This window comes from Piliocolobus tephrosceles, chromosome 4 (genome assembly GCF_002776525.5).
Source record: "Piliocolobus tephrosceles isolate RC106 chromosome 4, ASM277652v3, whole genome shotgun sequence".
NCBI lineage: Eukaryota > Metazoa > Chordata > Mammalia > Primates > Cercopithecidae > Piliocolobus > Piliocolobus tephrosceles.
The window spans coordinates 9,592,219-9,605,360 of NC_045437.1; the positions used below are offsets into that span (position 1 = coordinate 9,592,219).

A 13,142-nucleotide genomic window follows, 5' to 3' on the forward strand; every position below is an offset into this window, starting at 1 on the left:
CACTCTCAGTAAAGTTTATGCTTGAATGGGCGGCTGGAAATGCATCGATGTTCAGGGCCTCTTTTCACGGCCTCGAAATGTGCTCGCGTCATATGCCCACACGGTGTCTATCCCCTCCCCAGTGACATGGTCCGGAGTCCAGTGTGGGAAGGGAAACCGGCAAGCGATGACTCGTGCATCATCGTCAAGTTCAACTTCAAGTTTCTTCTCCAACTGCAGCATCTGTGGGGAGTAACAGCTATTGTTTTAGTGAGCAGTGAGTCAGAGGAAATAATTCCAAAATTTCCTCTGTACTTAAGAGTCCCTGAAAATACCTGAGCAAATATTACTACTTGTTAAAAAGAACACTCTGGGACACAAACACATGAACAAACAATCCACTAAAATACAGAAGACACACTGACAGCAGTTGTAAGAACATCTTCTAGTATTAATTATAAAATGTGCCAGTTTTAGCAGATGTCTATCATAGATTTATAGTTTTCTCAATAAAATCAAGATGTGGCAGCAATTATAAGAAGCAGTAGTTTTAAATAATTTACTTTAATACCTTGTCTCATATATTTAAGACATTATTTTTCTACTTTTTTTAAGAGATGGGGGTCTTGCTATGTTGTCCAGGCTGGTCTCAAACTCCTGGGCTCAAGCAATCTGCCCACCTCAGCCTCCCAAAGTGCTGGGATTACAGGCATGAGCCACTGTGCCTACATTTTTCCACATTTTTAACATCTCTGAAATCAGGACACATCGCACGACACTGTCTTAGAATTATAATTCGCAATTTTTTTTGTTTCTCAATAGCAATGGTGCATCCTAAAATCAAGATCCACAGTCAATGAAATGTAGTATAGTTAGACCACGAAAAAACATACACAATTCTACCAACGGGAAATACCACGAAATATTTCATAATTTTTTAAAATGTACCCATAATGTACTAATAATGGATTTCTTAAGAGTTAGCCTAACTTATACCACTGTTGTACCTTTTTCATATCAATCTACCAATAAAGAAAGAGTTTTTATTATTCGCTAAAAGTACTGATATTTTAATTACATCAATAAATTAACAACTACTTAAAAATTTATCTGCAGGTCCTAAATATATATTACCACCTTCACATCCTAAAAATACTTTTTTTTCTACTGTCTTCTTTTAACTTGTTATTTTGGGATAATTTCAAACTTCCAGAAAAGTTGCAATAACAGAACAAAGAAGAACAAAGAACTCCTGTATACCTATACCCAGGTTCAATAACTTTTTTTTTTTTTTTTTTTTTTTTTCTGAGACAAGGTCTATCACCCAGGCTGGACTGCATTGGTGCGATCTTGGCTCAATGCAATCTCCGCCTCCTGGACTCAGACCATCCTCCCACCTCAACCTCCTAATTTTGTAGAGATGGGGTTTTGCCATGTTGCCTGGGCTGGTCCTCAACTCATGAGCTCAAGCCATCTGCCAGCCTCAGCCTGTCGAAGTGTTGGGACTACAGGCGTGAGCCACTGCACCTGGCCTGTGGGTTTACCAATTTTCAACATTTTGTCACATTTGTTCTCTTCCTCTCTCTTTGAACATTTTTTTCTTAAACCATTGCAGAAAAGGTTGCACATAATATGCTCCTTTACTCCCTTAATACTTCAGTGTGTATTTTCTAAGAAAAATATTTTCATATATAATCCCAGCACAGTTATCTTCAGGAAATTTAACATTGTATTCCAATATAATAATTCCAAATAACACTGCAATTCTGTCACTGTCCCAGTAATGTTCTGTATAACATTTCCCAAAGGTATGATCCTGTCCAGGATCACTTTTGCATGTGGCCACAGCATTCCTTTGGTCTCCTTAGAGGGAAAACAGCTCCTCAGTCTTTCTTCGGTTTCTGTGACAATAACATTCTTCAGTTATTGGACCGAGCGGCCCTGGCGGTGGGTCCTCTGATGTATGCTCATGAGCGGTGTAGTGTGTGGTCTTTGGCAACACCCCACCTGCGAGGCTGTGAACTTAGCAGGGCTCCACAGACACCCAGGAGGCCCTGCTGCTCTTGATGATGGCATCAATCACACAGTGAAGGTGGAATCCGGTGTCTCCACTGTGCAGTTGCTGTTTTTCCTTTTACAATGAGTAGTTTGTGAGGAGATGCTTTGGGTTGATGTAAATCCTGTTACTCATCAGACAGTCCCGACACTTGAAATAGCACTCACGGACAATTCTGGCCTGAATCAATCTGCTAATTCTGTCCTTTCTTCTCGATGTACAATTGGCACTCTACCATAAGGAAGGGCTTTCCCCTCACCTGCTCTGCCTCTCTCTCTCCTTATCTACCAATCTGTTGTAAGGACAAACACCTATATTCTTATTTCATTTGATGGGTTATAATCCATTACTGTCCTTGTGTATCCGAATGCTCGAATTGTCCTAATTTGGCCACTGGGAGGCTCTTGCCGCTGGCTTCTCTGTCCTTTGGACATGCTGTTATCAAATACTGTGAGCACTTCCTTACATTCTGGCTCAATAAAATGTTCCTGGCTTTTGTATCTTCCTTCCACAGCCCTGATTCAGCCTTTTTCTCAAAGATTCCTGATTCCTCTTAGTGAGAAGTGATATTTAGAAAACAAGATCTAAGCAAAAATTACTCCTCTAAAAATAAACAGATTAAATCAGATGAAATTGATAGGGGCTTCTATGATGGTTTTAGTCCTGACCTAAATCTTATACAAGTGCTTAGAAAAACTCTTCTACACAACCTATGGCTGGAATGAGCCAAATTCTAATTCTTCATCAGAATCAATGCCAAGATAATACAGAATAAATTCCATTAAGGATGGAGGAATTTCTATTCTTTCAACAGCCAAAAAAGTTTTGTTCCTTGAGGGAAAAATTAAATAAGCAAAGAATGAAACAATATGTGTTTTTCCAAAATATCAGAGATTTCTTATGGTAATTTTGTTCATAAAAAAGATAATTGTAAACTTATTCATGATGCTATTATTCTTTCCTCTTTTATAGTTTCTTTTATTTCCAAATGATTGTCATATGCTAAGTCAAGATAAACCTAAAAATGAAAGGAGCTATTTCCATCATAAGAAATTAACTGACTAAATTACACATAAATATGCAACGAATCTGGTGCTTGATATCACACACAAAGAGAAGCCGTGATGTGTCATGTCTGCCTAATGGAATTCAAAATTATTCCTACAATTATAGGCTTCAAAGTGACATGAACTCATCCTAATTACATTTACAAAACTTGAAGCATAGTTCTCAAAGCTATAAGATAACCTAGCCCTGCCATAGACACACACCCCGCCTCCTAGGAACCCTGGTTTCACTGGACCACCAGGGTAACTCACTCCTGGCACTTCCTCCTCCCCAAGCTCCCCTCTCTGAGTCCTACTGGTTGCCCCTCATTTCCCAGACCTCTAATGCCAGGGTCCAGAGCTCAGGTCTTCAACAGCTCATCCTCGTGCTCCCCAGGGAATCTCAGCTACTCCCAGGCTTCATCTGTGCTGATACCCAACAAACATACATCTCCAGCCCGTTCTCTGGCCCGAACCCCAGACTCCTTCTCACCCACCACTGCCAGCCTGATGTCATGCACACCCAAACATCACATGCACATGCTGACTTTCCCAGCCAGCTCCGCTTGCACCTTCCCCAGCATAGTTCAAGGCAACCCCAAGCGTGTGGCAGGATGGCCCAGTGGCCTAAGGTGCTAGACACAAGCTTCCACTTCCTAAGGCAACTCCAAACTTCCAGTAACTTGGGCCAACACCCTGGAGCTACCTGTGACCCCACCTTTGTCTCTCTCCCCATGTTAGATCTGCCAGCTAGTACTGTGGATTCTATCTTCACAATGCACACAGAATTTGATGCTTCTCACCAGTTACTCCATGGCCGGGACATCTGCAAGAGTTTATAACCTGTTTCCCAGCTGGTACCCACCCCTGCCTCCACACGGCAGCCCGTGACCCTTCTCCAGCCCAGTCAGCCCTGCATGTATTCCTCTCTGCTCACTCAAGGCTTCCATCCTCCCAAGGGCTGGTGTCCTTCCCATCCTGCTTCCTCTCTGACCTCTCCACGCACACTCATGCCACACCTGCCTGCTCGCCGTACTGCCCCCTACCCTGTCCGAGGCGCTTTTCTCTACAAGGCCCCTCCCTAACCTCAAAGGTCACCTTTGCAGGGATCCTGTCCCTGCCCCACCCCGCCCTTGCTTTGCTTTGCTCCACAGCACTTTTGCTTCCGCTGTATGATGCATCTCCTACAGGCCTCTCATGTAGTATCTGCTCTCCCCACTAGCATATGAGCACCTGGGGCAGGCGTGTTTTCTCTCATACTCACTGAAATATTCCAAGTGATTAGAACAGGGCTTGCTATAGTGGCTATGCTTGTTAAATGAACGAAGGAAGGCAGGAAGAAAAAGTTACTCAGCTATGAGTTATTTTTCTTTATTAGAACATAATGATAATATTTTTGTTCATCAATTCATAAAAGCCAAGCAAGGTGGCTCATGCCTGTAATCCCAACACTTTGGGAGTCTGCAGCAGGAGGAATGCTTGAGCCCAGGAGTTCGAGACCAGCCTGGGCAACATAGTGAGACTCTGTCCCTACAAAAACTAAAACAAATAGCCGGACATGGTGGCACACGCCTGTATTCCCAGTGACTTGGCAGGCTGAGACAGGTGATCGCTTAAGTCCAGGAGGCTGGGGCTGCAGTAAGCCAAGATCACACATGACTGCACTGCAGCCTGGGCAACAGAGCGAGACTCTGTCTCAAAAAGAAAAAGAAAAAAAATCATAACAGAATTTGTAACTAAAATTAAATTAGTCATTCTTTGAAGTTATGAAAGTAGATAGCTTTCTGGGAAAAGTATAAATACTGGTTATACTCAGACCACATTCATTCATTCAACGACCGTTTACCAAGCAATGCCTGTGCCAGTGCTGCAGTGCTGGAGGCCTGGGCCAGCTAGAAGAGGACAGGCCTGCTCCCTACCCCTGAGCTGATGGTGCACACAGCAAGCACTGTCGAAGCCTTCAGACAAAGAAATGTACAATAACCCGTCTAAGGACAGAGCAACAAGATACTATGTGAGTGCAAAGCAGGCCACTGGAGCTCGCCTCACTGGCATCAAGGACTGCCCTGCAGAGGCCGGGTGCAGTGGCTCACACCTGTAATCCCAGCACTTTGGGAGGTTGAGGTGGGTGGATCATGAGGTCAGGAGATCGAGACCATCCTGGCTAACATGGTGAAACCCCGTCTCTACTAAAAAAATACAAAAAATTAGCTGGGCGTGGTGGCATGCCCCGGTAGTCCCAGTTACTCAGAAGGCAAAGGCAGGAGAATGGCATGAACCTGGGAGGCGGAGCTTGCAGTGAGCCGAGATGCACCACTGCACTCAAGCCTAGGTGACAGAGTGAGACTCTGCTGTCTCAAAAAAACAAAACAAAACTGCCTTGCAGAGGAAAAGACAGCTGGCCCATAAGTGGTCAGTGCTATTCACCAACGAAGTCCAGAGCCAGCGGGACCACAGTCAGAGGGAAGGACACAGCCCCAGGCTCTGAGAAGAGCAGCAATGGTGAGGTCCAGGGGGCCAAGAGAAGGATGGAGGACTGGTACAGACAGCTGAGGGCAGCATGGCCCAAGGGAAGCTGGAAGGGAGCGAGGGCCACTGCACGCCAGCCTCAGGGCCACAGTGTTTGGGCCTTATCCCTAAAAACAGCAAGAAGTCACAGAAGGGTTTTCACAAGAACAAGATTAATCTGCTCTGTACTTTGAAAAGATGTTCTTGGTGCATAAGCTCATGTTAAATGTGGATGTTTACAACCCCAGGACTCGCTTGACCAGATCCAAACGGGATTCCTGCTCCTTTTCAGTTAGATACATACTTGTGTGGAACTGCTACAGCACCTCTGATTTTGAGCTACAACTGCACAGAGCTGTTAGGGATCATCAGTCTGGTATCAGAAACAGGGGTGAGGGTTTACAGCCCCAGGGATTCCTGGCTCTGGACCTCCCCAAGGCTCCCCTGGCTCACTGAGTATCTACCTGGGCATCAGCTGCCATGGGAACATCTCATGGCACGCTGGCTTTGTGGAGTCACCCAGCCGCAGCTGGCCATGGTTCACTGGCACAGCACACGCCCCAACCCCTCATGGCCTCTGCTGAGACACAGCTTAATGAAGGTTGAAAGTGGGGCCCTCCACACACAAAACTCCCCCTTCCAAACCAACAGAAGTCATCCCGGCCTCCGCACCCCTGACTGACCCACCAGCATGGAGACGGCAAGCTGGCCAAATCTCTGTTATGACAGGGAACGTGGACACTTTGTGTCTTTCAGCTGCTCCCCTTTTTCCTGGGGAATAGTGAAATGCTACATGTTCCTTATTTCAGATTCCTCTACATACAGAAGAATGGACATGAATCACAAAAGTATTCATAAATAATAAGACTCCTATTTCCCCTGACTGAACAGCTCCAAAAAGTGAGTCGGTCTACTTCAAACATGGTAAGAAGCACCCGGAGTCGGCTGCACAGGTCCTGGAGTGACCGTGACTACCAAAGGCCACTGCTGCCCCCCGCTGGGACACGTAACCCTGGTTTCATCCTCCTGCCTCTCCACACAGCACGGAATTTCCAGTAAATGCTAACATTCTATCTTTATAAAGCACAGATTCAAATTAAAGTTACTTGTCTCCAAAAAGCTAACACATTCCATTTTAGAAGTAAAGCCCAAACACCACAGGTAATAAATCGCCATCAAAATTACATATCAATCTATGATCCCAATCAGTTTTCTTAAAAATGACCAGGGAGTGTGCCCTTCTACCTCATTTTACTTCTATAAGAACAGGCTGGATACCAAAGTTTGGTCTTAATTTTAGGCATAATGAGAATTATAAATGTACAGGATACCGTCACTTTCAAGAATATTTTACAAGACTGGGCACAACGGCTCACACCTGTAATCCTAGTACTTCGGGAGGCCGAGGCAGGCAGATCACTTGAGGTCAGGAATTCAAGACCAGCCTGGCCAACATGGCAAAATCCCACCTCTACTAAAAATAAAAAAAATTAGCTGGGCATGGTGGCAAGTGCCTGTAGTCCCAGCTACTCAGCAGGCTGATTCAGGAGAATTGCTTGAACCAGGAAGGTAGAGGTTGCAGTGAGCCGAGATCATGCCACTGCACTCCAGTCTGGGCAACAGAGCAAGACCCTGGCTCAAAAAAAAAAAGAGTATTTTACAAAAGAATTTCTAAATTATATTTTAAAATTAAAGTATATGGCATTATACTGAAGGTCTCAGTGGTAGAAATACATTTCTCAAGCACTGAAATGTCTTTTACAAAAATGTAGGCATTAATAAAAAAAAAAAAAAAAAGTAAATTGTCTTTTTAAAAAATTAAAACCCTATCAGCTATATTGCAGCATTTTAGCAAACATCCAATTCTGCCAATTTTATTATGGCTACAATGATAGACTGAAAAGTGAAAAGGGATTTCCTTCCATGGTCTGTGCACCAGCAACACAGTAAAAGCTTCCCACCATGACCATCTTTCCAAAGGCTAAGGAGGGCCATTTTCAGTGCAATACTGTGGCATTTTCACTTTTGAAAGTACATAATCAAAGTTCAATATGCCATTCTTTAGCAAATCAGTAAACTGAGGTAAACTGAAACTACTCAATGCTCATCCACCCAGAAAATTATCTTCCTGCCAAATGGGAGGAATGATCAATTCAGCGGGAACATCCCATTAACTTTCCAGAGCGACTTCAGCCAAGTGGAAGTGAGTGGCTGTGAAAACTGCAAACTACATTAGACACGGGGACCTCACTAAGCAGCTTCCAAACTGGAATGTTTAAGGCTTAGGTAAATCATTGAGAATTTCATCTGAAGCCAAAGTTTAAAAGTATGACTGAATCTTTTATGATTAAACTTCTAAGACTCTGAATTATTTTATTAAATCAATGAACTGAAATCCAGTGTTCCCTAAAATCTCTGGGAGGCCATCACCATCACACGGCTGAGTGGTGGTGTTGCGGCTGGAAGGGCTTCAACATCATCTAACCCCAAAGAGAGAGCAGAAAAGTGTGTACTTACCATCTGAGGCACACCGAAAATAACAACGTTCGAGTACTGCGAAAAAGTAACCTGAACAAGGTGGGAAAACAATCGGTAGATTAAATGCAAAAAGCCAAATGTTAAACTTAACTTGTTTCACAGAAATGGGCAGCAGTTTTCTGTTTTACCAAACGGTGGGTTTTGACCAACTCCTAAAAAAAGCGGCCCTCCTTAAGATTTCACAAGGAAAAGAATAATACGTTCATGCTCTCATTCATTTTAATTCAATCCATTACAGTTTTCCAAACACTTCCCTGTAAGTCATCCCATCTCATCCTCAGGGTGACTCCATGCAGGGCGCGCCCCAGTGGTCATGTGTCAGACAGCTAGTGACCACACTGTGACCCCACTGTGACCAGTTGGTGGCACCGGGGCCACATGTTCCTGCACCAGTCCACTCTACACCAAACCAACCTCACCAGAACACAAGAGACTTCAGAACCATCTGGAGTTTTGTTGTTGTTGTTGAACCACCCTTAAAATTTGAGTCCCCCTCCTCTTCTCTAAAATACTATGTAAAAAAAGTGCAATAAAATGGTCTTTAGTTGAAAAACTGGGGGGAAATGTGCTTTGCCAGTTAAAATTCTTATTGCCCAATAAAAGTCTTATTTACTCTATAGAGAGATCGTTTATGCACATATGGCATAAAAAAACAATGCAAGCAAAACTCAAGTGAATTTTTGTAAGCTACTGATGACAATATTACAATGGAAAATTCTTATTTAAGAAAAAGCATTTTATGGAACATTCCTAAAGCAAAATTACAGGGCATTTTTAGAGTCTTTAGAGTACAAATAAATTTAGAAGTATCTTATACTTTATGAGAATAAGAAATAACCATGACAGCATGATTCTCTAGCACCCATCTCTGTGTCTCTCTGAATATACGAATATATGCATACACACACACACACAGGCACACACACACACACAGGCACACAAATGGAAAAGTCTAATATTTATCAATAATAATTTACAGGATTTCCAAATGAGATGAAAAATCCCATTATTTTGTAAGAAACAGAAATTAGAAAATAATAATTTAGTAAATAAATTCTTGGAATTCACAAGACCTATACATAAAAACTTTAAGCTTCTCTCTAAAGGAGACTATTTGTAAAATGTATCAATTTTACACATTTCATTATGCCAGAATATTCACTTGGATTTTAATTATTTTTCTTTTAATACATTTTTCAGTTTTCAGTCACACTAATTTTGAATAATAAAATTTCCCTTGGATTTCTCTAGGGCCATGCTCTGCCTTACATACCTTCCACAAATCCGAAATATAAAATTTGGCAGAACCATGCACACCTTCTCGCCAAGCGCGGTATCTGGAGTACCAAACTAGCCATGGGTTTAATTCATAACCAACTGCTGTGAACCCTTCCTTCGCAGCCGCTATGACCTGTGGAGAGAGGTAGGATTTATTCAAAATATGAAGAAAAAATGAACATATATGGTCAAACAATATGAATATTTCCTATCGATGGTTTAAACATCCAATCAAAAAGTGCCTCCTGTGACTAAGACATCATTTAAAAATCTGTCCCTAAAGTGATACAGCTTTGTGGACAAGGTAACAGTCAACCTATGTAACTTAGTTTTCTTGATTGGTTAAAGATTTCACCTCAAGTATCAGAATAGACATTCAGGTCCACTTTGAACACCTCCATAATTGATTCTAGGTCAGCCAACCCCCGGGGAGGTCAAACAAAACATTGCCGAAAATCCACTACATCTCTCCATCAGTGGGCTAGCACAGCCGCAGTGAAATGAATGTGTCGGGGAGGATGATTTTGTGAACAAGTAATAATATGCAATAAAAATAACCTGTCAATATAAATCTGCAATTAGTTACATATTTCCTTTGTAGTTAATGACTATTCACTCAAAACTGAAAACAGGTAAAATGAAATTAATCTGAATAAAGTCAACTGTGGAATCCCACCAGCCTCTGGAGAGTGGGAGGGACGTGGGGCAGTCCTGGGTTCTTTCTGCCAGTCCTGTCCTGCCCCATTCTTTAAGGGAGCATCCCTTGACTCAGCTGTTCCACCTAAGAGAGTTCCCAAGTAACTACAGTGCTACAAGAAAACATTTTCTCAGAAACCACAAAGATACTGTTCAAATACGTAAAGCATTCAAATATGGATTTTAAAACTTTCTCTTTGATTTCTTGATATGGTTTGCCTCTGTGTCCCCACCCAAATCTCATCTTGAATTCATGTGTTGTGGGAGGGACCTGGCAGGAGGTAACTGAATAATGGGGGCAGGTCTTTCCCATGCTATTCTCATGATAGTGAGTAAGTCTCACAAGATCTGGTTTTATAAGGGGGAGTTTCCCTGCACAAGCTCTCTCCTTGCTTGCCACCATCCATGTAAGACATGACTTGCTCCTCCTTGCCTTTCACCTTCCACCATGATTATGAGGTCTCCTCAGCCATGTTAAACTGTAAGTCCAACCAACCTCTTTCTTTTGTAAACTTCCCAGTCTCAGGTATGTCTTTATCAGCAGCATAAAAACAGACCAATACTTTTTTTTTTTTTTTTTTTGAGATGGAGTCTCGCTCGGTTGCCCAGGCTAGAGTGGAGTGGCCGGATCTCAGCTCACTGCAAGCTCCGCCTCCCTGCTTAAAGCGATTCTACTGCCTCAGCCTCCTTAGCAGCTGGGGTTACAGGCATGCACCACCACACCTGGCTAATTTTTGTATTTTTAGTAGAGTAGGGGTTTCACCATGTTGGCCAGGCTGGTCTTGAACTCCTGACCTCATGATCCGCCCACCTCAGCCTCCCAAAGTGCTGGGATTACAGGCATGAGCCACCACACCTGGCCACTAACACATTTCTTAGAAACAAATAGTGGCTCCCAGAGGGTGAGGGGAGGAGGGGAATAGAAAGTTATTATTTAATTGGGGCAGAGTTTCAGTTTTACAAGATGAAAAGAGTTCTGGAGATGGGTGGTGGTGACGGTGGCCCGGCAACGTGAATGTGCTTCCCACCCTGAACCGTACACCTGCACATGGTTACGATGTAAACACGACGGTATGTGTATCTTAACACGATTTTAAAAGTAAAAAAAAAATTAAATTAAAAATATCTTAACTTTCTAACCTCCTCCTGAATATTCTAGCTCAGAATCACAAAATCAGTCTCTATGTCTGTAGGAGCTGGTGAAAGGTGAGAGTCCTGCTGGCCTTCACACTAAATGCTTCCACAGCACCAGCCTTTCCCACTGCTGCTGGAACTTTTCAGCTCATCAATGGGATAAGGCTAAGGATGGTGCCACCCTGCCCACAGAGGAACCTGCTCTGAGACACCCACTTGCCCGTCAGTGGCCTTTTGTCTTTATTTATAGGTGCCCAACTGGGGTCAAGTGAGAGAAGTTCGCTAAAGAAGCCTGATCTTCGGCTTAGTGAGGGTTAATCACTGGCTCTTTCTTACTTTAACTCTATATTACCCCACAGGAATTATCACTTATACAGGGATAAATACAGACAAATGTAGAAGCAAACAACTATGGGGTTGTTCGCATGATTTAACATATTTCTTGTCATTACACCACCTCTGTCGGCCCAAGTATTTAACAGACATTTTAATAATAATCAGTTAACTGTTCTTTTTCCCCTGGCATGTCAACAGCGCACTTCCTCCTTTAAGAACAAATTAAATCTGGGAAAAATGAATTCCAAACATGCTGGTAGTTTAATAGCTTGGTCAAACAAACACAAAATGAAATGAGCACTCTTTCGAGCTGTCAGATTTAGTAAGTCTTTGTGTAAGCCTTACTAAATGTAAAGCAGAAATTTTAAGTTCTCGTTCCAAACCTTAAAATGTTTTAGCAGAACTCACAATGCGTCCATCGCCACTACCGATGTCTACAAGGGATCCTCTTCTGCATCGCAACATTTTCACAACATTTTCAATCTGCTTTGTAGTTGCAGGTACAAACGGCAAACAGACTTTTCGAAGGGCTGGCGTTATAAATGGTGTGGCTACAGCATACACAGCCACCAGGGTCCCACTCACAAGCCCAGTAAGTAAGAACCCCCAGTTGCTTTTCTGCAAACTGTTGGCTTCAAAACTTGCAGGTAGAACATGTCTTGACTGACTTTCTTCTGTAAGTGTTTCTAGGGGTATACCTAGAATGAAAGCAAGCAGAAAAGACACACGTAGCACCCAATCTGAAATCCAAGAGAGTATTTTTTTCTATAATTCTCATTGACAAATAAACTCATGCTTTGTAAAGGATAATTCAGCTGAATACAAGCTAAATGCCAAGTGTAGGATCCCACAATAAATCCTTTTAAGATATTTTGGAGAACATTATTCAAAACCACGAGAAGACTAAAATATTTTCTTTCCAACATACTGATTTTTTGTGTGTCTAGGAGTCATCCTTAGAAAACAATGTACTCAAACTTATCAAGTAATTTATTAATTTAATATCCATTAGTACAAGTTTTAATCATGCACTACATATTTTTATGTTCTGAACTAACAAAGCCTCATAAACAAAGAAGAATAAAGTTGTCTAATTATTACCCAATTTCAAGTAGAATTAAAGGATTCCACATCAAATTTGGTCTGGCATCTACAATCCAGTTTTACCGATACAATTTTAAAGTAATAGAAGACAAAAATCAGGTTTTGCCAAATATCTCAAGTAAGTATGGTAATAAAGAGACTTTTACAGCAGATCCAAAAAGAATAAAAAATAAGATCATTTTAGTACTATCACAAACATAAAATAATGCAGACCCCAATCACTGATTACGAAGAAATGAAGGTACCTTAAATATCCTCTTGAGATTTGTCCTTCAAAATGCATTTAAATGGGATCTCAGGGTTTTGAAATTAATATTGACTTGAAATTGATTGTAAAATTGATTAACAAGGAGCACAGTACAGGAGGTAAAGCAGGACTCCTCCAGAGCCAGCCGAAGTTAGGATCCCAGCTCTGCCACCTCACTAATGAGGGGACCCTGAATCCCTTGTCCTTGCTGAACCTGTTT

General features: G+C 42.2%; 1 protein-coding gene across 3 annotated transcripts in view; it reads right to left on the reverse strand.

The window, feature by feature from the left end:
* Nucleotides 1–13,142, reverse strand: part of ATPSCKMT (ATP synthase c subunit lysine N-methyltransferase) — a 22,108-nt gene continuing 8,966 nt past the window's right edge. The window contains exons 2-5 of one of the 3 annotated variants that reach the window (XM_023218292.1): nucleotides 11,980–12,269; nucleotides 9,401–9,538; nucleotides 8,107–8,157; nucleotides 1–222 (exon numbers count right to left, since the gene is read on the reverse strand). In XM_023218292.1, the coding sequence (XP_023074060.1) occupies nucleotides 52–222; nucleotides 8,107–8,157; nucleotides 9,401–9,538; nucleotides 11,980–12,269 (650 nt within the window). In that variant the 3' untranslated portion in view covers nucleotides 1–51. Of the gene's footprint in view, nucleotides 239–8,106; nucleotides 8,158–9,400; nucleotides 9,539–11,979; nucleotides 12,270–13,142 lie in introns of all 3 variants that reach the window. The other 2 variants (XM_023218293.1, XM_023218294.1) reach the window with 2 other exon arrangements.